The following is a 26,669-nucleotide window of genomic DNA, read 5'->3' on the forward strand; positions in this document are numbered from 1 at the left end:
AGCGGAGCGGCGCAGCCCCGAGCGGACGACGCCGGTCCAGGCGTTCCCGGTGTGTCGGTTCCGTTTCCGGAAGGTGTCGGTGCGCTTCCGGGGCTGAGCCCGGCGCTATGGCCGCAGGGCAGGAGGCCGCGCTGCCCCCCGGCCCGGAGCGCTGGAGGCCCGGCCGCCCGGTATGAGGAGCGGCGGAGCGGCACGCGGCCCTGGTACGTGTCTGCCGCGGAGAGCCGCCGCGGGTCGGACCGTGGGGCAGCGCGGGGTGCCGGGCTCTGCCGGCCGGTTCCGTGTGCGGGGCGGCTGCCCTCCGGATTTAGCAGTTAACGAGTTTGAGGCGACGTGCTGACGGCCGGTTTTGTGGTGACGCTGCCTTCTGAGCCTGGAACCGTGGCAGGTTGAGCTCCTCGTGCCCAGTAACGCCCCATTGCCCCTGCAAACAGGCGCTGTTTATCCCTCGTGCGGAATTGAGTTTTGTATCGCACCTTGCTTAGCGATGGTTGGGATTTCGGGAGCATCTGAGGCTCCAAAATTGACATTCAGGATACTGAAAATTGACATTCAGGCTACCGGTGAGGATCAGTGCTTTCTGGTTTGTGCCCACGGAGCTGGACGTGCCCTTAATCTTCGTGCTGCTCAACGATTCTGTGTTCTGCTGGCTTTGTTGGTGGCTGGCACTGAGCAGCACCAGTGTGTGAGCAGTGACATCGCCGCACAGATGTGTGGTTTGTCAGTGTGTGGTTTGTCAGTGTGTTGTGCTGGAGGAGCTGGGTGAGGATCCATCGCCCGAGGGTTATTGGAAGCCCAAAAAGCCCCTGATACTTTGCAATTTGTGCTGTTTGGTGTTTCCCTGTTGAATCCGGTGGGGGGGGGGAATTGCAAGGCTTGCTGCTGTTCAGTGATTGGGAGTTGTGCTGCCAAAGGTCTCACTTTAGCACTGTGACATGGATGGTTGCTTATCTGCTGTGCTCAGCTGATAAGATTAGCTGTTTCTTTTCCTCTGCAAACACTCCGTGCTCTCCATCATGCTGAGTGAGTCCTTGCAGGAATATACCAATGACCAGTGGATATCTTCTGTGGTTCCAGAACCCTGCTGCTGCCCACAAAGGCCATGGAGAAGAGGTTGGAAGCCAAGCTCAGCATTAGTGCTCCATTTTTGCCACAGTACTGCTGGGGAAGACCTGCAAGGGAGCTGAGAAGCCTGCAGCTGCTCTACGTGTGCGCCTGCCTGTGTGCCTTGTGCTCCTCAACAGGTGATTGTGCTGCTCTGCCTGGGACCTTGTCTGTGTTGTGGGTATTTATCTGTCTCACATGTTTGAAATACTCAGAGAGGAAAGTGGAGTTATTAGCTGCTAGCCTTCGTAGCTGGATTAAAACCAAACTAACTTGATGGTTGCTAAATGAGCTGTCAGAAATGTGGGATAACCAAAGCTCTGTGGAGGGGTGTGGGGCAGTGAGGGCTTGTTTCTTATAATGCTGTATCACTCTGGTACCCAACTGCTTATTGAGCAGCAGGGTCTGTCTGCCCCACAGATGTGGGCATCTTCACATGTGCTGCTGGCTTTCAGACGTTTGTATCTCACAGGGAGCTTTCTCTGAGCTGAAAGTCCTTTTCCCAAAAAGGAACAGGTGATACTCTGGTTAATAATTTCATCTGAGCAGTACTTGAAGGAGGTTGGGAAGGCGAGAGCGTTTTGAAGCACTTAATGTTTGTGAAGTCTCCACAAACACTGTAAGTCAATAGTCTATTTGCCTACGGGTAATTTTTGTTTGTTTTTATGTTTCCTGTTCAAACTTGAGTAATCAACCTCTTGCTCAAGTAAATACACCAGATGGGTGTGGAGACTTTCATGTAAAGGACTGGGTGTTTGGGTTTTCTTTTGTTCAAATTCTGTCTTTTCAGATGAATGGGTTAAATTTCTCTTCAGTGTTTTAAGCCCACATCTTCCCCAGAAGGTGGCATTTTCACCCTGTGTGCACGTTGCTCTTTTGGTTTTGTAGGTATCTCTTAGGCTGCAGAGTTTGTTCAACTGGAGAGGAATCAGAGGTGCCCAGAAATCGGTGTGTTCATGTGGGGTTACCCAAGGAGCTGTGTTGACATACTTGGTTACATGTGACAGGCTAAAAAAAAGTCTGTGCAGTCAAGTTGTTAATCATTAATTCTCTATCAGGGGGGATTAACTGCCTAAGTCTATGAACCTGAGCTTATTAATAGAAACTGTTCTTATCCATTTTAGTTCCCTGCTGTTCAGCAGAGCTGCGAGTTGCATCAGAGGGACAGGAGCTCTACAGATTGAGAAGGACAGCATTTTTTGCATATATATATATACACTAGAGAACTAAAAATGACAAAAGCAGTGTTGAGGAGTGACTAAGCACACAGTGTGCAGCAGTGATGTGATTGGTGCTGTGCAAGGCTGGTTCCTTTCTGGAGCTTAGATAGAACTTGTGCACAGGGACATTCCTGCTGCAGATTTGCTTTGCATCCCCTGAAACTGCTGGCATGGATGATCACAGTGAGCAAATTCACCACCCTGCTGGCCTTACCCAGGCTGCAGGTCCCTCTGTGCAGCTGCCATGCTTGGGATGTAGCACGAGGAGCTGTAAGGGGCTGAGCAGGTGGCTTCTGTTGAAGGAAGCCAAAGTGCCTGTGCTTACAGCTGCCTCCACTCGTTTGGTACAGGTCCACATCTGCCCAGTGCTGCAGAGATCCCCATTTATAGGGCTGCAGATAGCAGTGTGGGGCTTTGTCTGCCCTTAGGGTGTTCCTATGGGATCTGGGGAGGCACTGTGTTGTGAACAGGCCAGGTGAGTTTTCTTGGCAGACCAGAGGTGAAATGCAAATGTAGATTGATAGATTGATAGAAGAGCTCTGTGTGATTCAGTGAAGCTGTGTGATTTGTGACCCCTGCCAAACACCACAGGAACTGCATAGATGAGAATCAGTGTGGTTCTATGAAAAATGCATATCTTCAATGCTGGCCTTCCAGATTGTGAGTTGCCTGTTTAACTTCTGGTATTTCTGTGAGTTAATTGAGCTTTAAGCTATCAGTGTAGAGCAATACAAAAACCATATTGGCTTATTTCAGATAAACATGCCCTAGGTGGGCATTACCAGAACTTTGGAAATGAAGTCTGGATGAAATATAATTCAGATCTCTGCATTTTCATGGCGGGTTAAAGGAGAGCAGAGTGTTCTCAGCATGGTGGTGTGTTGGCATCTAGACTAAATCCTGGCTCTGGCATACCTAGGAGATGCTTATGGAGATTAGAGTTTCAAATTTTAGATGCATGCATATCATGCTTGTCTATGTAGTGACTTTTTCATAAGTGATGTCTTCCTGGGGAGCATTTTAAATGCAGCCATTGTGTTTGTGCTCAGTTCTGTGCCTGTGGTGGAAAGCCCTGGGTTCTGCACTGAGCCTTAGTTTGTGTGGTAGGCGTGAGCCAGGGCTCAACCTGAGGAGGGATGGATGAGTTCAGGATGAGAAGGGATTTTAAGGTTGTGGAAAGCAGCGCTTTCTGCACAGTAGGTATTAAGGAACAGTGCTTCACCTTAAACAGAAAGTGAGGATTTCTTTTGTTGCTTTCTTTTAAGGCTAACTCAAATCTCTGCAGATCCTCTTGAAATTCCCAGCAGAAGTGTTATCCTTCCTTTCATTGCCTGCTCCTCCAAGCCCAATATGTGCTCTGTGTGTGTGCCCACATCCTCCTGGTGCTCTGCCCCATTTCCACACCTGCCAGGTTGGTGCCAGATGCTCATCCCTGCCTGCTCACAGCCACGTGTTGGGGTGACTTCAGCCCAGCACTTCAGAGTGGAATGAGGTCAGCTGCTGGCCCTGGGCAGCCTGCCTGCCTGCTCTGCAAGGAAATGCTGTGTTGATGTAAAGCTGCTGTTGTCAGCATCTCTTTCTGGTGAACATATGCAATATTTCACAGATTGCAGTTTCTCAAGTGAAGAGCTTCCCTTCCTTTCTTGCAGTTCTGGCCTCAGACACCCACAGAGAGCTCTGGGCCCTTGTGATCCCCTTGCAGATCTCAGGTGCTTCCTATTGTGCCTGATGCTGGCTTGCTTCAGCTTTGTCTTCACACTGCCTCTGCTGTGCTAGTCTCACAAATGAGCCATGAATAACATTTCTGCTTCTTTGTTTCTGCTGTATCATGAACAAACTTTGCACGTGGTCTGAGTTCCCATTCTGAGTTGAAACTCTTGGTGTTGCAAGAGATGCACGTGGAAGGAACGTGAAAATGGCCATCACTCTTTATTTTGAACAGGTGTCCTTATCCACTCTGGGTAAACCAAATTAATGTATTTGGAAGCCTTTAATGAGGAGTAACAGAAGAGCTGTAACACCCACTGTGATGTTTGTGATAACTGGATTACAGTGAAATGCATCTGTCATTGCTGCTCGCTTTCTTTGGTCATATAATGTTATCCCAGAGATATTGGGGGGTGATGCAGGAGGAGGGGGAGAGGCACAGCAAATCTGTGCTGCCAATTCTGGGTATTAACTGCGATTGAGAGGATCAGAGTTCATTGCCACATCAGCAGTGTGAGGTAAGTGCCTCCGTGGCAGGAATATTCTGAAGTCAAATGATAAAAGCAGCCAAGGTGGGGAACGCTGCGTTTGTGTCACAGTCTCACAGAGAGTTTCCCAGGGTTGTTGTTGCTGGAGGTGGAGGCTGCTGCTTGTGAGCTCCACATTTGATTAGAAAAATAGGAGGGGAAAAAAAAGGGAAATTGTGACTATTTTAACAGGGGAAAAAAAGATCCCCATTTGTGTTGTGGTCTGAACAGGGAGGGGGCAGATCAGAGCACAGCCTCCAGCTGCACGACTCAAAGTCCAGTGGCATAGTTGGTAAAGTAATCTTCCAGTGACCTGCTGTGCCTTGGATGCTGAGCACAGCACAGTGTAACAGTCCCATAGGTCATTAGTCTATTTTTAGGGAGTCCTTAATCTGCAGAGCTCTGAATTTTGGAAGCCTTTAAATCCATTGATCCCTACAAGCACAAGAAAAAAATAAAATAAAATCCATATGTAAAGCAATTGCTGCTCTACCCCCAGTCTGAAATCTGAAGCAGCTTTAATTGTAAAGAAATGCATGGCAGATAATTGCTTTTATACTGTGAAGCAAGGCACTGCTGGTACTGCAGGGAGACTATGGGCAGAGCATGGTGACTTTGCCTTGACAGCAGTGATGAGGATTTCTTGTCGACTGCTTTAGAAAACTGAGAATTGTCTTTTGTCTTCTTCGTTCCCAGATGCAGACTGGAACAGATCTAAGTGTGAGCCAGGAAGGATCGTGCTTGGTGGCCGTTTGCAGTCATGGGAAGATCATCACTTGCAGCTCCTGGCAGGCTTTCACACCGTGCAGTCCTGTCAGGCTGCCTGCTGCCGGAGCCCTGCCTGTGATGCCTTCTGGTTCTTGGAAAGCATGTGCATCCAGGTGAACTGCTCCGTGCCTGCCGTGTGTCAGACAGACAGGACTGGCACTTCTGATTCTGTTTTGGTGTTTTTAAAGAAATCCAAAAGCACAGAGCACTTCTTCAAGCTTCAAACAGGAAATGATGCGAAGAACCGGTTTCGCAGGTGGTTAGATTGGGGCATCCCAGTGCAGGGGAAAAAACAACCATGGGGGTCTTTCCAGAAACGGAGCTTGGCAAATAACAGAGTGCAGCTCCTGAAAGGGGACACAGCAGCAAGCCCTGGTGGTGGGGCTGCAGCCAGAGCATCAGACAGCAGATCTGGAAGCAGCCGAAGTGATGCAGAGCGCCTGAAGGATCGAGTGCTGAAGCAGCTGGGGGAGGACAGGCCTGTTCCTGAGGCCCATCCAAATCAAAAGAAAGACTTGCTGAAAAATGGGCCCAATCCTCAAGAGCAGAAAACCAAAAGCCCATTCCCTCCTAAAAGCAATAATGTGAATGGATCTGGTGATGCAGACAGTGCTGGCTTCCCACAGGTGAGTGATTAATGGGGCTGTCTTGGACAGCTGTCGCTCTCCTGCTCTTGCTTTATATAGATTTGGACTGTTTATGTGATAGAATAACTTTCTAGATGTCTGCTTTCAGTCTCCTGTCAGCAAGGCAAGGACAAGTGTTCATTTTCTGCTTTGTTTTGTATATTTTGAGGGGGGATGAGTTGGTATTTTTTTTTCCCTACTTCTTCCTATTTGGGATAAACTGAGAAGGAAGATGGAAATAATAATAATAATGCTTGCATTTTGTATGAAATGATGGACTATACTGACCAAATGAGATGCAAAAGTGAGGTATGATAGCTGTGATGTCAGTGGGAAGCACCTGGAAGTTGACACCTGTTACCCATTAAAGTACCTTTTTGGATCCACAAAGTCAAAACCTGTTTCCTTTGGAGTACTGAAATGAAGCAGCAAGATATTTCTTGGACTTCTATGCATAGGGTTTCCCATGTCAGCCTGCTTACTTGTGTTGGCATCTGAACTCTCTTCTTTTTTCCTCTTTTTGAAGGCTTTCAGTTTTTCAAATCCCCAAAAGCTTACATTGGCATTGGTTGAATGAAAGCAGTTCAGGCTCTGCTGCAAACGCGCGCCACGTTAATCCAGTAAATCCAGATGTTGGTCCTAAGAGAAGTTAGCATTTTTACATCTGCAGACATAAATATTTCTAAAAATACACAGAAAAGCCCACAAATGACAGCGAAACGAGAAGAATCCTTTGTGAAATTCCTTGCATATCTTCTGCCACACCTCCAGGATTTGGCAGCCTGGTGCCTTTTCCTGTTGCTACTGGAAATGCCTGAATTTCTTTCTCTCCTTTGAATGCAAATCGTGGTTCCAGGTGAGGCTGTGAGCAGGATGTGGAGAGCAGCCAAGAGGCACCACGTGGAGCTGCAGGGCAGCCCTGCTGCCATGTGAAATCCTGCACCAGGACTTCACAAATGTTTGAGTTTCCAGAGCCTTGCAGCACCCAGGGCTGACATAAAAGCTCAGCTTTCTCTCTCCCCTGCAGTACTGCAGCATTCCTACCCTGCTGCTTTTTCCCCTCCTCCTCCTATTTGAGATTTACACGGTGACCCCATCCTCTCATTTATTCTGCACATAACCTGTGTTGAGAGCTCTATTGCTCTTGAAGAGCTGCTGTATCTCCCTGCTTGTTCTGCATGGAGCTGAGTGTTCATTATTACTGTTCAGTGCCTGTCAGAAAATGGGCTGCAAATATTAAATTACATGGAGTAATCAATGGGTGAATGTTGCTAAGTATCCAAATTTCCCATATGTACAAGTGCTCCTCTTTGTCATTAAGGTGCACTGTTGGGTGGATGTGAGGGGCAGTGGGTTTCCTTCACCTTTCTGGTCTTTGCTGGCAAGAAGATCTGAATGTTTGATGAAATTCTTCCTAAAAGGTGATGAAATTCCTGGCAACCGCATTTCTGAGGTTTGGGATGCAGTTTTTGAGGAAGAATTAAGAAAAACCACCTTAACAGGAGTGTTGAGTTGAGGCTGATGCTGCCCAGCCCTGTGCTAATTCCTTGGCTAGCGAAGCATCCAACTTTCAGCAGCAAAATATAAGTCAAGCTATGCAGCTGTCCTCACATTTCTGATCTGAGAGCAGTTTAATTTAGGCCAAGGATACAACATTGAAGGCTTTGTACTTGGGCCCTGGCCAGCCTTTGCAGGAGGGAGATGCCAAAGTAGGGATTTTTCCAAGCTGGGTTGGTTTGGGGCCAAAAGAAGTGAAGTTACACGCATGGGGAAATCAATAGAATTTAATCTGAGCTAGATTTGATCAGGTACATTGTTTGAGCAGGTGAATGCAGTGCTTGTAATGCTGTATTTGTTACAAAGATTTGGCAGGTGGGGTGGAAGCTGGAGGAAATCACTGCATGCAAAGCAGTGCATGCTTGGGAGCATCAAACATCTGAGGTGGGTGAGAATATTGGATGCGTGGCAAGGAGAAGATGAAAGGATTTCCCTAAAGATGCAGGGAATGGTCAGGTGATGCTTTAGGAGCACATTGCCTCTCTGAGCTCTGATTTTCCTCTCACATTTCTGGCAGCCTCACAGCCATCTGCAGTGTCACTTGCTGATTTGCAGCTAGCATTAATTTGTGGCTTTAACTACATCCGTGCTGCAGTGGCAGAGATGGGGGAAGGACAGCACAGCAGGGTGAGCTGCAGTGCACCCTCACCTGTCTTTAACTAAAGAAGGGAAATCCGGGCTTTTTATTTAGTGAGTGATATTTGCCAGGCACTAAAATCTTTCCACCCTGTTGCAGAATTACTTTGCCAATTTTAGACTCTCACAGTGCATGCAATAGCCAAACAGGAGAAGTGTTTAAGTGCAGCCCTGCTGATGACAAGGGCTCCAGCAGCACTGCAGCAGTCCTGCAGGCAGACCATGGGAAAATCTGCAGCCTTTAAAGTGGGGTTTTGACAACAGAGCCAACAATCAGAGCTGCAGAGAGGCTGTTTTGCATATGCACACCACTCTCACCAAAGAAAGGCCCGTTTAAGTTGAAGGATGAAGCAGAATTCTGGATCGTGGGTGTTTTTCTTTAAAGTTCAGGGCAGGTTCTGATGCACGTAGCTGCTCTGTTAGAATGGTACAGACATAATGCTGTCAGACAGGGAGAGAGGTTGCTTGTCCCAGACAAAAGCAGCTGTAGGTTGGAATAAGAAATGTCTGGCACATTCTCTTGGGCCACTGTGCCACTTTTCTCTGTTTTGTAAGCTAATAAGATAGGACAGCTGGCAAACTTCTAGTCTTCCCCTCGCCCCCATCTTCTGTTCTTTGCTTTAAAGAATTTGGGGTTATTGGGTAAAGATAAGAAATGTCTCAGCTTACAAGCATCAGAGGCATTTTTGACTGCGATGTTGCCCCAGGCAAAGCTTATCTCACTTGAGCTGCACACAGACATTTGGCTGTCGGTTCATCCTGAAGACTTCTGGGAGGAAAAAGGGTCTTTCTTAACTGTCAGGTATTTTAGGCATTTAAAGGTGTCTCAAGGAAGCATCCATCTCAGTGAAAATACTACTGAGCACAGCAGCTGCTGTGCCTTATTTGTGACAGCTGTTCTTGCAGCCCTTATGGGTCGATTCTCACTAAGCAAAGTAAAGGTTCCCTGTGGTGGTGTGCAATCATGGAGCCTTTCCCCTCCTGTGCCTTCCTGAAGCAGCTTGTCTCGAGTGTCTCTGAGTTCCTGCCTGGCTGCTGAGCTCTCATGAAGCTTTTCTGACTTGATCTTACTTGGTAAGAGTGTGCAATGCTTTCAGGGGCTGGGGAAGGCTAACCAGGATATGGAGGGAGGAAATTGCCTGAAACAGCAAAAAATGCCTCTGCAAAGAAACCTTCAGTGCCTCCATTGCTGCTTGTGGCTGGGCTGGCTGTTCCAATGCATGCAGAATGGCTTTATTTTAACAACCAGCATTTTGTACTTAATAAGCCTGGCCTGTTTACTAGCAGGATGTTGCCCACTGGAGTCTAGAGCACTTGTTGCCTGGACTGGATGCCAAAAGCATGGCATAAAAGCCTGAGAACGTTTCCTCCAATGTGAGCTTGTGATGGATTCCCATGGTGAGGAGCAGTAGTGAGCAATCCAGTTCCAAAACACTTCCAAAGTCAAAAGCAGGGAGTTGTTCCATCTTAAACGTTTAGCAGATGTTCCCCAAGCAGGGTTAGCTCGGCAGGATGTGCTGCACACATGGTGGTGCACAAGTGTGCTTCATGGTGGAAGGTGAGCTGTCGAGAGCAGTGCCTGCTGCACTGAGAGCTGGAATGGGAACAGGGCTGGGTCCTGCAAAAGGAATTTTCTGATGAAAGAAAGGAAATTGTTGCTGCCATTTTGATTACTTTCAATAAAGTTGTTCATCCTGTGTAGATGTGAGCAAGCTTTCTGCCCTCAGGCTCTGCTCCCTGCCCCAGCAGCATCTCCCCTGGCATGCACTGAGGCAGTTGTTTATGTCAGACCACCTTGCTTTGAAGGGAGATTTGGAATAAATTTCATCTTGCTGAAAATCTTTCATTATTAAATGAAAATGCCATTGCAGCCCCCTCTCTGTGTGCTTGCCAGCTGTGCAGCTTTAGGACAAGGAGGACGTGGCCAAAACAAACGCCCCAAATGAACCCCAGTTCCCAATCCTTGTTTTCTGCCCCTGTGTTATTCCACCTCTCCATTCTTTTGGTCCTGTTCTCTGCAGTTTTGAGCCCAGATCTTCTGTCATGTCTGCCACGTCAACAGCAGTGACACTTGAGATGCTGTACTTAGATCTGAGGTCTCAGCTGGTGTTCTGCTCAGCTAGAAATGGTTTCTCTGCTGTGGAATAACATGAAGAAACATTTTAGAAGCAGTAAAACATCATCCTTAAGGGGAGAAACAACCCAGGGACTTCTCAGCATCCCCCACAATGGAGGAGTGCAACTTTTGGTGGAGTTCAGTTTATAGAACAATCCAATGGCATTTTGATCCTCTGTGAAACAAACACAGCAAAACAAAACTGAGCTCAGTTCGACTAAAGCTACTCTTTCCTTTCCAGATCCATGCAGGAACTTCTGCACCGGAGCCACCAGTGCTGACTACGCTCTCCAGTCCTGTGGCACTGAGCTTGACAGCTGTTGGAAAGACAGAGAAACCCGAGCTGCTGGATGATGCTTTCATCCAAACCCACTCCTCAGATACGTTGCCCACCATCAGCCCCGCACAGGGGAAAAGCACAACGAAGATACAGGCTGCTACTTCTGTGCCCAGTGGTGCTCCCACAAACAGCAGTGTTTCTCCAGTCCAGACAAACACTGCTGTGGCACTGAGCACTACTGCAGCTGCACCAGGTGAAAGCATGCAGGGATCCCTCATGGTCACCTCTTCAGGTTTTGTTGATAAAGCACTGCAGCACTGAAAAGCACTGGGTCTTTTAAGGGTGGTACCATCAAAAGGATGTTGGGACACGAGTGTTAGTGCGTGCAGTGGTTGGTCCCCATTAATTGGTGAGATACTGGCATCATAAATCTGCACAGGACCATTGGTTTGTTTCCAAGAATGGACTGAAAGTAACTGTGATAAAAGTGCAGGTTGAGATGTGGTGTGAGGCACAGTCATGTGGAGCATTGCTTCAGCAGCTGGGACACGTTGTTTTCTATCAAGTTCAGCAGAAAGCTTAATGAATGTCTGTTCATCTGATTGTCTTCCATCTCTGAAATGTCAGTGCACAGCAGAGCAGTGTGCCTGGCCATTCGCCCACGCTGTGCTTTGCAGCAAAGTGGCATTTCTGTTCAGGCTGGCATTTCTGAAAGCAAACATTTGAAGATGTAGGAAAACAAAAACGCACTTTGGGCAGCTCTGTGAACCCACACAGGCCATCATCTCACCCTGTGGGGACGTGTTGCCATACTGACCAATGCGTGCTGGTTGTGTGAGAGCTCAGAATTCAGTTAATCCAATTTTCTGCATTTCTTTTGAACGTAGGGTTTCTTTTCCCTTACAAGGAAACAAACAGAACATGTAAAGGAAATGTTGCATCCAAGGATGTTTTAGGCAGGCAGCTGGTTGGATGCCTGTGCTAACAAGTTAGCATTCTTTTTAGGGACTTAAACCCAACTAAAACTGAAAGACTTATTTAAAATGTCTTCAGTGGTTTGTGCTGGAAAAGCAGCATAGCCAGGGCCTCCTTGTTTTGCTCAGTGGTGCAGAGGTGGTCACGTGAAGGGTATTTTTTTCTCAGAGGAGTTTTAAGTTTTTCTCTGTTTGTTTTCTGATGAGGTCAGGTTTCTTTTTGCCTTGGGATTCTTTGCAGCTTGAAAGACTGATGGGGCTGTAAAATCTCAGGAGGTGGAGTAATTGAGGGAGGGAAGAAAGGATCTGATACATTTGTTTTCTCTTAGTTGACTGGTTGATTCCAATAGCTATCAAACAAATGGAAGTAAGGCTAAATATTTACTGGTGTTTTCCATGTCCATCTTTACTTGGCTTTTTGGTACCTATCTCTGAAACATTGTGTTTGATGGGATCAAACTAGGAAGTAGCAAACTAGGAAGGAGTAAGCTTTCTTTATCTGCCAGTGGATTTGAAATGGTAGTGGAGGAAAGGTCATAGTAAGTGCTGCAGTGATTTCCTATTTGGAAAAGAAAAGGATAAGAAGAAAATCTAAACAAAAGGATCCTGTTTGTATTCTGAGTTCCCAAACTCAGTGCTGTAGCTATGCAGATTTTAGAAAATTTCTTTGCCCCCAAGCAGTTTTTAACTTAAGAAATGCCTTGGATTCTTCATGTATTTGTAAAGATCTGAAATTGCAGTTTGGTAAATAGCAATGTTGGTCTTGCTTTGCCATAAGGCTGCAGCAAAAAGCCCTTCACATCCTGCTGGACCTGGCTGCCCAGAGGCCCCTGTGCAGGGCCTGAGGGTCACATTTCAGCTCTTCAGAAAAGGAGCAGGAGCTGCCCAGCATCTGCAAAGGGTTGAAGGTGACAGAGTAATTTTGCCCATTAGCGATCCTGCTTTAGCAATGAAACTGAAACCTGGAGCAGGAGTTGCACTGAGTGATGAGGTGTTTACAAAATACACCCATTTGCTGCTGATTTTTATTCCAAGGGCTCTGAAGCAAAGGTGGCTTTTTAGGTACGTGTGTAATTGTTCTGTTTCTCTTTCAATTCTGTCTTTCTCCCTCTCAGTTATGAAGGAGTTGGTGGTTTCTGCTGGAGACAGCGTGGAAGTCACCCTGCCAAAGAATGAAGTTCAGCTGAATGCATTTGTGCTTCCTGAACCACCACCTGGTAAGGCTTCCCTGGGGCTTCAGCCAAGGGCAGGTGATGGTGAAAAGACCAGCAGGCATTACAAACAGCATTAAAAAAGCATTACAAACAGCAATCTTGAAAGTGTCTTTTGTCAGAAGACAGTTTCCATGTCAGTAATAGCAGCAGGAGTGGAGGTGAGCAAGTGACGTGGTGCACAGCAGCAGGGGGAGACGTGTCCCTGTTCAGAAACTGGCATTATGTTGTGCCTGCAGGATTTGTGAGCACAGTCATGCTTTTCTCTCTTACCATCCTGAGTTGTGACTGTTCTGAAGCTCTCTAATGCCTTCCAGGCAGAAAGATGGGCTTTGGCTTTGGAGTAAATGTGTTTAGGAGCACAGATTGTTTCTTGTCTTGGGTATATTCCCAAAAAGCTGCAGTCCAGACTCTAAGCAGTCTCATTTCTCCATGTAGCAGAATGGGCCTTGTAAATGTTTAATGTCTTTGCTTTTTTTTAGCAGGCAGAAAGGCAGTCTTTTAAAAACCAACTTCTGGAGCTTTTCTTTTTTGTTCTTTTTTCAAGGAACCACTTATTCCTATGAGTGGGAACTGATTACTCATCCGAAAGACTACAGTGGAGAAATGGAAGGGAAACACTCCCAGACCCTTAAGTTATCTAAGGTAAAGCTTTTGCTGCTTGGTGTCCTGTTGTATGGAATGCCAAGAGAGGAAAACAGGAATCCTGGCAGCCAGGAAAGACTTGTATGATTTCACAATGAAGAGGAAATAGCGCGATGGGCCAGCAGCCAACATTTCACTACAAGCCCTCTTCTGAGTCCCTTAGAAAAAGGAGGTTGCTCTGGAACGAGGGGGAGAAATGGATTTCAGGATCTAAAAGCTGCCTACATGCCATGTGTCAAACTCAAAAGGACACAATTTAACATTAACAAAAGGTTGTGAATGTTTCTACTACCGAAACACTGCAGTGGTCTGTTTAGGTTGGAAGCCTTGTGCTAGTCTCTAAAAGGACTGGCAGGTTCCATTAGCTTGGAGAGATGGAATACCTCCTAGCATGTCCCTGGCTGCTGCTTTTAGACAAGATCTAAAGGAATGAAAGGATTGTTGGTTTCTGCACATGGAGTTTCTTAACAAGAGAACGACTTTAAATATTGCATGAATATACACTTCTGTTTTTATGGGACATTCCTTTGAGCATCAGGGATTCTTCTGCACTCAGAACAAAATGTGCAGGCATTAACTGTGATACCATGCAGAGAAAAGCACTTCAAAAGCAGCACATCTGTCCCTGTCAGGTTTTCAGTCTCTTGGATTGCATGACTTGTGCAGCACCCAGACCTTCTCATTTGGGTTCAGCTGTGACAAAAGGGTGACAAATTGACTCATGGCCCCTAGAAGAAAGGGAAGAAATACATTTTTTTGGTAAAAACACATAAGAAGAGATCTTTTTCTCTTACATTCAGGCTTTTTAAATCTCAAGCACAGTCTGCTCGTACAGATTCCTGTGGCCACACAGCCTGAACTAATCCCTCAGACCTGTTCTGTTTGCTTGTTGTTGATGGAAGGTCAGTCTTGACTGACAATCCTGTCACCTGTGGCAGTAAGAAATATTAGTCTTTAGTTTCTGATTAGTTGTTGTAAACTGAAATATACGTGGTAACATTTTGGCTTGGAAGCCGTGCTTTGCCTCGTATGCATGGATTGGAGCAGAACTGTGTGTTTTGTGCTTCTAATGCAGCACCAAGGCATGGTGAGTTGACTTTTGAGCAGGTCAAACTGTGTTTCTGCTGTCTTGATCAAAGGTGAATAATTGTTTGTGTTTGCTTTCCAGCTTACTGTTGGCCTGTATGAATTCAAAGTTGTGGTCGATGGGGAAAATGCACACGGAGAGGGCTATGTGAATGTAACAGTGAATCCAAGTGAGTTCAGTCTCAGTGCATCTGTTGCTAACTTCCTGCCTCTCTGTTTTGCTTACTGGACTGGACCCTAGATTAACATCATGAGAATTGATTGTGCTCAGATCTCAGTGTGCGTTGAGTCATTTCCTGAGATGTGAAGCTATGCTGATACACACAGCTGTTTGCTGTACCACATGCAGGCCAACCACCCAGTGCAAGGGCTGAAATACTGATACACAAGTGCTCAGGAAATGCCTCATGCTGGCAGAGCTCTGTTGCAATAGAAACTAGAAGCTCTAGGTGCTGCTCACTTAGAATCATCTCGTCTCAGCATGGGAGCACTGATGGACTGCAGCCATTTCTAGAGTACTTGTGTGGTAGCAGTTCTCCTCCTTCCTTGTTTAAGCCCTTTCTGTTAGCACTGCTTCCCTGCACTGGTTCATAACTTGCTGGAAGCAAGAATTACTGTGTTGATGATCATGCAGGTCTCTGTGCCTGTCCTGAAGTTGCACAGCACATCTGCTCCACATTTTGGACTCCTGGATTCTCCAGGCTATCAGTTAGATGATTGCAGGGTCTGAAGGGATAGATAGAGCTGGGGAGAGGGCAGATGTGCAGCACGTGTTCTGCTCGCCACTCCTAGTGCCCAAAAGCAAAGCAGTTTTCTAGCTCCTCGGCTAGGACCTTGTACCATGGTCTGCCTGTAGGTGTCATTGTAACAGCTCTGTTTTTGTTGCAGAGCCTCGAGTGAATCGTCCTCCTGTTGCTATCGTCTCCCCACCCTTCCAGGAGATTTCACTGCCAACCATTTCAACTGTTATTGATGGCAGCCGTGAGTACCTCCTGCTTTAAATAGGCTGCTGTGCCTGGTTTCTTTGTGTTTGTTTCTTTCTGGCCTGCTGGATAAGTTCAGTGCATAGAATCAGCTTCTCCTGCTAGGAGGGGGGAATCCACATGCTGACACGCAGGCACCTCTCCGTGTTTCCTTCTGCAGATGCTGCCCTGAGTGATTCTCCTAGAAAAAAAAGGCTCTTAATCAAAAGAACTGGCCTCTCGTGTTAAGCTTCACATGCCTTGGTTAGCTGACACATCACTTGTGATGACCCTGGCCCACAGTAGAGCTTTTCAGGAGTTTCTTTAAATGCTGGTCCAGGACCAGTACTATTTTATCTGTATTTTTTGGCTTTGTGTTTGGGTTTATTTTCATTCCCTCAACACACAAACCTGGAATCAAGGATATTCAAATGCACCCCTGAAGCAGAGCAGACGAGGGCAGACACTTTGGGTATCTGAGGTTGGGTTTGGACCAAAAAAGCTTTTGCTCGCTAAGCCCAGCACTGAAGTGGAGAACTGAACATCTGGGATTGTGAAGCATTATTTTCCAGCTCCTTGTATGATTTGCTTTCATAATTGACACAGAAAGCACGGATGATGATAAAATTGTCAGCTATCACTGGGAAGAACTGAAGGGTCCTTTGCGGGAAGAGAAGGTTTCCAGTGACACTGCCATTCTGACACTGACCAACCTGGTTCCTGGCAATTACACTTTCAGGTAGGTTGTACCTTTGCCAGTTCTTGTTCCCTAAGGATAAAATGTACAATACTCCTGAAGTCAGCCTGCTCTCCAAACAAACAGGAATGGCACTCTGTTTTCTGATGTATTGATCAGAATTTCAGGTGGTTTCATAGCTTTTCACTTTAAAAAAGATAAGCTATCTGGCTGCTTTGTTGTTCTTAATTTGTAGCACTGGTCCAAGATGATGAAAGTACTAGAAGAGGAAAAGGAAATACTGTCCTTAAGTGTCTTAACTTTCTAGCTTTTCTTGTGCCTCTCCAGCCACCATTTTATATTCTGCTCTTACAATTGTGACTCTGGGTTGCTTTCACAATTATCTGTGCTTTTTCCTTCAGTCTAACAGTAGTGGACTCAGACGGTGCCAGCAACTCTACCACTGCCAACTTGACAGTGAACAAAGCAGTGGATTACCCCCCAGTGGCAAATGCAGGCCCAAACCAAGTGATCACCCTGCCTCAGAACTCCATCACCCTGTATGGCAACCAGAGCACTGATGATCACAGCATCGTCAGCTACGAGTGGCTGCTCAGCCCTAACAGCAAAGGGAAAGTGATGGAGATGCAGGTCAGTGCAGGTCTCCTATCTCATCTCTGATTACTCGTTAGCTGTTTTGTTGTTTTTTTCCTATGATCAAGCAGTTTTTAAATGGCTGATAGCAAATCTGCCTTTTAAGCTTACAGAGTAAGGATGTGACGATTCGGTACTTCAAACTGAATCCACACAAAGATGCTATTAGCTTATGGCTGAGCTGGTGCACCAGTCTAGCCACAGGTTTTCAGTGGCATCCTATTTCCTTTCTTGAGCAATGCAGCTTTAAATACTGCTTGAGGATAGAGTATTAAGAGAAATGAGAACTTGATAGCTTTGGACTCTGCTGTTCCATATAGCAGGTCTCAGCATAGCTTGTGTCTCCTTTTAACCTATGTGACTGCTAGGGAAGCGTGGTTTCTGTCTGCTCAGTTGCTGACTCCTCAGAACATTAGTGAATACTAAATCAATGGTGCTACAGGATGGATGCTTAAGTGCAGTCAAAAGGTGTGGAGCCAGGCTGTGTCATCTTTTATCTAACTAAAACAAGGGGCAGGATGGCACTGAGATTCCCAGAAGTGACACAAGACTTCTGGTCCTTTAACAGGAGGTAATAATAAACACCTGGAACCTGCTGATAACAGTGGCTTTAGAAACAGAGTCTTCAGATCTATAATCATTGCTGGAGAGAATCTTCTCAAAGCATTCATATGTTTTCTCACAGGGGGTGAGGACGCCAGTCTTGCAGCTCTCTGCACTGCAAGAAGGTGACTACACTTACCAGCTAATAGTGACTGATTCTGCTGGGCACCAGTCCACTGCAGAGGTCACTGTGATAGTCCAGCCAGGTAAGCTGCCCTTCCTTGCTCTTGCTTCTTCAATTCCAGGTGGGCATCACTGTGTCAGCATACTCTAGATCTTGTAGTAGCTTCCTATTGCTTCCAGAAAAGCTTTAATTGAGGACCTTTCCAGGACTTTATGTTGCTGATGAACCAACTTAAGAAAATCTCTACAAATATTGCCCTTGTAGGCTGTTATCTTATTTTTCACAATGTCATCTAGTTGGTATTATCCACCTGTGATGGCAGGATTGTGTTTCCTGAGTGCTGTCTCTGCTCACAGTGCAGGAGCAGGAAAGGTGAGGTAATGCTACACTACCTTTTAGTGTAGATGTGTCAATAAAACTCTGATCTGAATTCTTAGCTGCTTTTTGACTCACTTGGTCTGAGTTGATTGAAATAATGGGCAGAAAATATGTAGGGATTCTTGGAGGAACTTCTTAATGCTGGGGAGCAAGCTCCACCTTTCTGGCATCTGTGTAAAAAGTATTGCAATGCTTTTTCAGAGAACAATAAGCCCCCAAAGGCAGATGCTGGTCCTGATAAAGAATTAACTCTTCCTGTGGACAGCACCACTCTAGATGGCAGCAAGAGCTCAGATGACCAGAAAATAGTCTCCTTTCTTTGGGAGAAAACACGGTGCGTATCAACTTCCAGCCCCTTCTTCTGCAAGCATCTGGGTCTTTCATCTCAACCAGGACACACCACATTTACCCCTCTTGTCTTAAATCCTTGCCACGTCAGGCATGATGAGCTTCACCACTAAACTAGAGCGAATGTTGCCCTTTTTTCTTTTGATTACCTTGCTGTGATGGGAGAAAATACTTTTGCTTTCTGCCAAGCACTTGGTTGTATTTCCAGGTATCTGTGTTTCCAACCCTGTAACTCTGCTTGAGCCTCATGGTCAGCTCCCACGCTGTGCAAAGTTGGAACTGATCCTCTTGTGCTCTGTTTAGGGGACCAGATGGTGTCAAGTTGGAGAATGCCAACAGCAGCATTGCCACTGTAACAGGCCTCCAGGTTGGGACGTATGAGTTCACTCTTACAGTTAAGGATGAAAGGAACTTGCAGAGCCAAAGTTCTGTCAACGTTATTGTCAAAGAAGGTAGGTCCAGCCATACACAGAACTACCTGGGGCCCAGGTTATCTCTGAGCAATTGAGCAAGAGGCAAACTTAGGAGGAATGGACGAAGGATGATGAGCAGAGCACTGAAATTGCCTGTGTTATCAGATGTCTGCCCTTTCCTGGAGGAGTGATGTTGTTCACTCATTCCCACAGTACCTAATGGCACTTCTCTCCACCAGCTTTAGAGGGGGGTTTCTGGGTTACAGCAGAGGCTGAAGGCTGTAGCTTTTCATTGGGCACTACCAGATTTCTCTCCAATTGTTTCTTTCTGTTTGCTTAGAGATAAACAAGCCGCCAGTTGCAAAGATTGCGGGGAATGTTGTCATCACCTTGCCTACAAATACAGCTGAGTTGGATGGATCAAAATCCTCTGATGATAAGGGAATTGTCAGCTACTTGTGGACTCGGGATGAGGGGAGCCCTGCAGCTGGGGTAAAGTTTCTTTTATAAATGGCATCCTGCAGCATCACAGCAGTCAGAGAGAGGGAGCGTTGATAGCTCCTGAGGAAACATCAAGCTGATCATTGCCCTGGTTACTTTTTGGTGATAAGCCATCCTGGTTTGATGCTTAGTTTACTGATACTTGCTTTGCTCTGCCTTCCAGGAGGTCTTAAATAATTCAGACCACCATCCGGTGCTTCTCCTGTCCAATCTGGTAGAAGGAATTTACACCTTCCATCTCAGAGTAACAGATGCCAAAGGAGAGAGTGATGTGGAAAGGACCACGGTGGAAGTCAAACCTGGTGAGTGCTTTTTGTGTTGTAGCAAGTTTGCCTACAGTTCATTGGCCTGCTGTTCTGAATACAGTTTATACTGCAAGTTCTGGGTCCTGCTTGGAAGTGTAAAAGGTCAAACGTGTAGGGGAAACCAATCATATTTTTGTGTGGTTCTAGGAGGCTGACTCTTACCATGTCATTATCTATGAGGGTCATAGAGCTGTATTCTGTACTTTTGGATTCAAACCAGAAGCATTTTAGAAGGATGCTAGAAACCTGACTTATACCTGGACTGTTAAATAGAAGATCTAAAGGTCTGTGCTGTCTGTGTTCTCACTAGATCCTAGGAAAAACAACCTTGTGGAGATCATTCTGGATGTGAATGTCAGCCAGCTGACTGAGAGGCAGAAGGGCATGTTCATCAGACAGATAGGAGTTCTGCTGGGGGTCCTTGACTCAGACATCACTGTGCAAAAGATCCAGCCATACACTGAGCAAAGGTAGGATTTGTCTGTGAAGGCACAAGGAGAGGAATTGCTGAAGTGTTTAGTGACCAAGGGGCTTTTTTCCCCCTGGGGAAGCAGATTGGATAACCAGGACATGCAAAGACCTTGTGTGAAATTGATGTTTCTGAGTTGCCAAGCAGGTCTTGGTTATCCTTCACCTCTGGAGGTGGTGATTGTCCAGAAAAGCTTTGCTTTTCATTGGGCACTACCAACTAGTTCAATTTAATGTGAAATTAAATGTGGAGAAACAGTGTAACAGCTGTTAGAACAGAAAATAGAAGGTTGGCTTTGACTGCAGCGTGGTTAAAAGTAAGCTACAGCTGGCCTCTTCTAAACAAGTGTTAGTTTGCATGTGGGCCACATTGTCCATATTAACAGCAGTCTGTTGTTGCCTTAGGTGTGACTGAGGGTGCTGGAGGTCCAGGCATCCCATGGTAAGGGAGGAGGTGATGAAAACAGTAAGGCCATAAGGCTTGGGTATTTCCACATTTAGTGTGAGCATGCAAAGTTGTGCTTGGAGATGTTTGAAACTTGGCTTGACGAAGCCATTAGCAAACTAAAAACCATCCCAGCTTTGAAGATGGGGTTGGATCAGATGTCCCAGTGGGGTGTCTGCTGCATGAGCAGGTTTACCTGAAGTTCAACTTCCAAATAAGTGTGGGATTCTGAATGAGTCCCTGTAATGACAGACAGAGGGGAATGACTGCGTGGTGTTTGGAGAAGCAGTGGAGATAACCATTTTGTCTGACTTGCAGCACGAAGATGGTGTTTTTTGTGCAGAATCAGCCTCCCCATCAGATCTTCAAAGGACGGGAGGTGGCCTGGACTCTAAGAAATGAACTGCGGAAGCAGCAGTCAGACTTCCTCATCTTCCGGGCGCTGGAAATCAACACAGTCAGTAAGTCAGAGAGCTGCTGTGATGTGAGCTGATGCCTTTTGCACTCTTTTTGGATACTTGCAAGAACGGCAAGAATTTTCTGAGCGTGTTCACATGTGAAGTTGCTCATGAAGCAGGACTTGGCTGCTTTGACATCAGGCCTGGGTGCTCACATTTGCCCTTCTTGCAGTTACAGCACGGTGATTTGAGTAAAAAACCTGATGGTGGTTGGCCATACTGAGCTGTCTTGTCCTTTTTTTGCTGCCTCACGTGTGAGTCACTGAGTTCACCTTGCTGTTTCTGGCCCCCAGCCTGTCAGCTGAACTGCTCTGAGCACGGGCGCTGCGACTCCTTCACCAAACGCTGCGTCTGTGACCCTTTTTGGATGGAGAACTTCATCAAGGTGCAGATGGGGGATGGCGAAAGTAACTGTGGTATGTGAAAGCTCCCTGGCTTTGCTCGCCTTTAGGAGGCAAATAGAGTCTGTAGCCCAAGGTTCGCTGTGTAAGAGATGCCTGATTGCTCACTGTGACACTGCGGTCCCTGAGCTGGTCTCACAGAGCACATAGGAAAGAGTGGCTAGGAAATGCTCTTCATGGTGAGCATTTGCTAAGAGTTGAGTCCATCCTCAGTTTATAAATTATGCCCCTTTGCTACTGTGATCCTATGGGGGATTTTCTGCCATGGGAAAGCCAATTTTTAAGATAACAGAAAAAGAAACCCAAACTTGTGCAGAAAGACCCAAACCTCTGGCTTCCATTGGAGAATCAGAGACCCTGCCAGTGATGGGTGCCAGTCTCTGTAATTCCACAAAAGGTCGAGCCTGCCTTCTTTCTTGTCTCAAGAGCAGTCATCTGAAGTGCACGCTGTCAGCTGGATGAGTTGCCACAACGTCTTTATCTCTGGGGTGTTTTGCTTTCAGAGTGGAGCGTGCTGTATGTGATCATTGCCTCTTTCGTCATTGTGGTTGCCTTTGGAATCTTATCCTGGATGGTGATCTGCTGTTGCAAGAGGTGGGACTGAGGCCATAACCCCCCCAGTGTCAGTGCTGCAGAGCCAAGTGGCTGCTTTAGGAGGTGAAAGAGTTTTAAACCCAGAGTCCCAGCAGGTTGTCTGCTCAGCCCTGGGACGTTGGTTTTTCTGGCTCAGTGTTTCAAGTGGAACATTGAAGCCTTAAAACTCTGGGTCTGTTTAACAAGTGAGACTTGGATTAGCCTGTAAATGTGCAACTAAAGCAATGTTTTTAATGTTCTGCTTTCTGATGTTAACAATAGTCTGAAATAAGCAAGTATTCTGGCTTTGAAGATCAGTGTGTTGTTCTGGTTTGGTTTTTTAATTCCAACTGTTCTGAAGAAGCAGCCTGCCTCTGAATTCTGTCTTTCCCCCTTTAGACGAAAAGGAAAATCCAAAAGAAAAAGCAAATACAAGATTTTGGATGCAACGGATCAAGAAAGCCTGGAGTTAAAACCAAATCCCAAAGCAGGTAAAACATGAGAGGGAAGAGCTCAGCAGTTCCAGAATGCTTGCTAAGAAAACTCTTCCTCAGTGGACTTAAAAACCACAGAGTGAAACAAACATGATGTTCGTCACTGATGGATGAGTCTCTGAAGATCTCAGCTTGTTTCATTTGCAGACAGGCTGTTTAATCAAGTTAACTAACTTTGGTTTAAATATTTGGGGCTGAAACTGGCGTAGTCCAAGTGTTTCTGCTTCTCATCACAAAGTGGATGCACATAAGCCCTTCAGAGACTGACCTGATCCAAGAAGTCCAGAACTGGGTGTCAGCTGCAGCTTCTCCAGCTCCCAAGTTTTCCATGTACTCTTTTCTTGCCAGCATCCAATTCCTTGGCAAGGCTGAGCATGAATTCAGTGTCTTTGAGCATTTCACTGAACTGATTGACACTGACTGGTAAACAAAAGGACACCAAGCAACATCAGCATTCTTGGTGGCCTGCAGAGAGTGCTGTTCGTGTCTGCCCTCATGTTCTCCCACTCCACAGTACTTGTTTGTAAGTGCATCCATTCCATTCCTCGTGGGCATGAGGCTCTGAGAGCTTCACCCACCCTTTAATTTTTGCTGGAATCAAATGCTTCTCTTAGGAGGGAGACCAGTGAGGCCCACAGTGTTTTCTGTGGCTGCAGGCTTGTATCAGGTCGTATCTGATACCAAAAGCCAGCCTTTGTCACCTGCTGATTGACCAGGGGAGGAGGCAGGAATGGGAAGGTGCCTGCAAAGCCTGGCCCTGCCAAACGCAGCGCAGTGCTTGGGCTGCTGAAATATGTGTTCTGATTGAGAATGCTGGTCCTGCTTTTAGAGGGAGCGAAAAACAGTCCCTGATCCTTGATTACTATGGAAAATAATGACTCATCCTAGTGCTATCCCATGCAGCAGTGGTCCAGCAAAGCAAACGGTGCCTGATGGTGGCACTGAGGGCACTGCAGCAGCAGAGCTGGACGCATAACTGAGAGCTGCACAAATCCAGCTGCTCCTGTAGAATAAAAATCAGGTGGGTTTCCTCCTCAGCACCCAACTCTGCCTCACGGTGCAGGAGAGCCCCACTGTTAAATAAAGGCCTGGTTGTTCTGCAGGCTGTTGCAAAGGTGCCTCAACCATTTGCTCCCTGATAACCAAACTCGTTTTGCCTCTTCCAGGCCTGGCTGCTGACGGACGTCTTCTTTCCTTCTAGATACGTCCAGAGAGCATTTCCTAACAGAGGAAAGGCTGCATTTCTCCATTAAGGAAAAGCTAAATTTAAGTGTTTCCTCTGCTGACAATATCAGCAAATGTCTCTCTCCCGTCCTTGTGCATTAATCTGAATTCAGCCCATTAATTTATCTGCCTCCCCTTGCAGGCAAGAGAAGCAGAGATGAGAGTAGGGAAAGGAGTAAGAACGCAGTGATCTCCTCTTGCACACCTGCATGTTCTCTTTACCACAGCCCCCAGCCCCCAGGGGGCTTTCTAGGCAGTGCCCTCAGCAAGGTCAGGGAGGCAGACACCAGGTATTCTGTGGTTTGTTTCCCTGCCCATGCCTTGTGCTTTGCTCTGTGTGCAGCATCTGCATCACCTCTTGTCACACCGAGGTTTCTGAAACAGGATCAACTCTGTTTTTGGCTTCAGCCTGTGAGGGAATGAGTGTCAGATGGGGGGAGGTCAGGTTAGGCCACCCCTGTGACGTGACGTGAAATGAGACGGGGGTGGAGGGAGCTGTGGTTGTGCAGTGCTGAGTTGCTTTAACCTGCAAATCTCTCTCCTTCAAAGGTGGCAGGCAGAAATCCCAGGTCCTCAACACCAGCCTGATGCACTCGGAGTCGGAGCTGGACAGCGATGAAGCCATCTTCACCTGGCCTGACCGGGAAAAAGGGAAGCTGCTCCGCAGCCAGAACGGCTCCCTGCGCAACGGGCAGGTGACACTGAAAGCCAAGAGCCAGAGGGAGGAGGTCCTCTAGCTGCCTTCAGGTGGCCTTTTGCTGGAGCTCAGCGGGGAGGAGAAGGCCCGTCCCTGTTCTACAAAGGCCTTTGGAGGCCGCTTTGGTTAGGACAGCAGCTGCTAACTTGTTCCGTAGAAAATAACTCTGTGGGTTTCTTTTCGTTCAGTTAAAACTGGTTGTACTTGAATTTGAACTGCAAGGAAAATCAAAGGGAGGAGAAGACAACTGTGAACCGCAGGCATCAGAAAAGGCAGAGCTGGATCTGGAAGGAGCGACTGTGGGTGTGCAGGACCCTCCTATCCCACCTCACTGCAGCACAGGAAGCACCTGTGGACTTCCAGGCTCTTTGCCTTGGAAATCTGTTGAAGAAGGAAGGTCAGAGCTGCGCTGCAGGCTGTGCTCTGAGCTCCCTCCAGGCTCCAGCAGCTCGCCACCAACTACTGCTGTCCCTTCTGTTCTTTTCTTTCCACCTTCCCTAATGGTTTAAGCGCTATTTTAATTTAGGCTTGTCCTTTCACAAGCACTGGCTGTTTTGTAGCATAGAGGAGGAGGAATCTAAACACTGTGGTCATGCTGCATCAGCTTGCAGGTAGGAGAGGGTTTTGTAGCCATCTTAAGTAACGGTCAGACTTTTCTCACTGGGATGGCAGTGTGGAGAAGCTGATCTGCCTGTGGTAATTAGCTGGGCTGGGAGACCCCCTCCTGCAGCAAGCTCTCCTGTTTGGTACCAGAGCAGGGAAGGACTCTCACCTTTGGTACCTCTGTCTCACGGCAGACTTCATTTCCAAAGCTCTGAGATGTCATTCAGCACCCCCAGCACTTTCTGTTGGTCTTTAAGCCCTCCACGAGTCTGAACATCAACCATATCTCAATTCTGAACTGCAGTGGGGTGAGGGAACCCTGAGAACCTGCTGAGTGCCGGGGTTCAGCTGTGGTCCTTCCCCATAGCTGCTTCTGTATATCACTGTGCTGCTGTCATGGGCTGCACCCCCGTCCTCTCACAGGCACAAAGGATGCCGCTGCTCCTCAGTGCTTGGGTGGGCAGTTTATGGCCTTCCTTTGTGTTTAAAACTGGAAGACTCGTTTCACTGGCTTTTGTTTTGTTTTATTTTGTTTTGTTTTCGAGCTGTGAAAGCCAAAAGGCTTTGACTTCCTCGGTTGTATTTATATTGCTGCACTACTGATTTGTGTCGAGCGAGTTGAAGATTAAACACTATCGAACGCGGGGGGACGGTTCCCTGCTGAATGTGGCCATGGCTGCTGCTGAGTTTATGTTCTGGGCCGTCTGTTGCCTCCCCCTCAGCCCACACGCAGGGATGCTGTGCCACAGAGGTGCCCCCCGCATCTGGAAGGCTCACAGCTCAGCGCTGTGCTGCAGGGCTGCTCGCGGCCCGGCGTTTTTGGGCACCGCCGCCCTCTCGTTCGGATGGAGGACGAGAGAAGGAGGGTTTGGAGCTGGGGGGATGGAGCCGACGTGGCGCTGGGGCTCGTTCCGTGCTGGAGGACTCTGCCTTGCGCATCCCTCGCTGTCCTCGTGGGGGAATCCCCTCTGCAGTGCTGTGTGCGCCGGCTCTCCCCGCTGCAGAGATCAGTAACGCTCACCGCGAGCGCAGAGCGCTGGAGAGGGAAGAACCAAAAAACTGCACGGCCGAGGTTCTTTCCTTTGTCCTCGGCGTTCTCTACGGGAAACACACGGAGGCTGAGGTGCCTCGCTCAGCTGCTGCGGCGTTTCCCCGCTCAGGATTTCCCTCCGTGGCCATCTGTCAGCGCCGAGCGCGGCTCTGTGACAGCGCAGCGCTCCCCGTTGGCGTTCCCTCACCGTGCGGCACCGGAGCGCGCTGCCGTTTAACCCTCAATGCCTCGGCATCACCGCACGGGGCACAGCGTGCAAAGCGCGGCCCGGCGCTGGGCAGGAGGACGAGGAGAACCCTGCCGTGCTGCAGCGATGTGACACAACGCGCCCTTAACGCGGCTCCCCGGGGCCGCGCGTGAGAGTGAATGCGTTCCTCCCAAACCCCTCTTCCCCCCTCCACGTCACCACCAGCGTTGCTCATTTGCTACCCGAGCTCTGTGGTCCCTCTCTGACCTTGCACGGGGAAGGTTTCTGCATTGCTATGCATTATGATTTCACAATTAGAGACACCCATGTGTGGAAGTTACAGGCGGAGGCGGCTGTTGGACAAACGCTCGGAGCCTCTGGTTTTATTTCCTTTCACATAAATTGACTTTGAACCCTCGTTAAGATGATGGAGGCGAACGCTGCCATCCAGTTTTAAAACAGTTTGCTCTCAAACCTTCACTCCTCTGCGTACCAGCGGGCCGCCCAACCTGCCCAGCTCTGCCTGATTGCAGCGTTAATTGGATCGAGGCTAAACGTAATTGTTTTTAACCAAGTGTTTCTGGTGAATGAAGAGGGGAGGTGTTTTGCCGCTGCTCATCTCTGCTTTCTTAACTCCCACCACCTCA

General features: G+C 47.4%; 1 protein-coding gene across 3 annotated transcripts; it reads left to right on the top strand.

The window, feature by feature from the left end:
* KIAA0319L (KIAA0319 like) lies at nt 1–25,453 on the top strand. 3 transcript variants are annotated; one of them, XM_048968759.1, is made up of 21 exons: nt 1–203; nt 1,078–1,244; nt 5,255–5,952; nt 10,503–10,794; nt 12,631–12,732; nt 13,274–13,371; nt 14,540–14,627; nt 15,346–15,438; nt 16,026–16,158; nt 16,518–16,746; nt 17,435–17,558; nt 18,056–18,188; nt 18,506–18,654; nt 18,956–19,107; nt 19,280–19,418; nt 19,732–19,891; nt 20,653–20,795; nt 21,086–21,208; nt 21,697–21,787; nt 22,166–22,257; nt 24,034–25,453. In XM_048968759.1, the coding sequence occupies exons 2-21, from the start codon at nt 1,103–1,105 to the stop codon at nt 24,219–24,221; spliced, it is 3,369 nt and encodes a 1,122-aa protein (XP_048824716.1). In that variant the 5' UTR covers nt 1–203; nt 1,078–1,102; the 3' UTR covers nt 24,222–25,453. The 3 variants fall into 3 exon arrangements, with proteins under 3 accessions (XP_048824716.1, XP_048824717.1, XP_048824718.1); XM_048968760.1 differs by lacking the exon at nt 1–203 and adding an exon at nt 225–563; XM_048968761.1 differs by lacking the exons at nt 1–203; nt 1,078–1,244 and adding an exon at nt 3,621–3,735.
* The last annotated feature ends 1,216 nt before the right edge of the window (nt 25,454–26,669 follow it).

Source organism: Lagopus muta, chromosome 23 (assembly GCF_023343835.1).
Source record: "Lagopus muta isolate bLagMut1 chromosome 23, bLagMut1 primary, whole genome shotgun sequence".
NCBI classification, from domain to species: Eukaryota; Metazoa; Chordata; class Aves; order Galliformes; family Phasianidae; genus Lagopus; species Lagopus muta.

Coding starts and splice junctions, on each gene's coding strand:
- KIAA0319L (XM_048968759.1), top strand. CDS start 1,103: ATGGAGAAGAGGTTGGAAGCCAAGCTCAGCATTAGTGCTCCATTTTTG. Junction 19,419..19,731: donor CACGGTGGAAGTCAAACCTG/GTGAGTGCTTTT, acceptor TGTTCTCACTAG/ATCCTAGGAAAAACAACCTT. Junction 22,258..24,033: donor AAAACCAAATCCCAAAGCAG/GTAAAACATGAG, acceptor TCTCCTTCAAAG/GTGGCAGGCAGAAATCCCAG.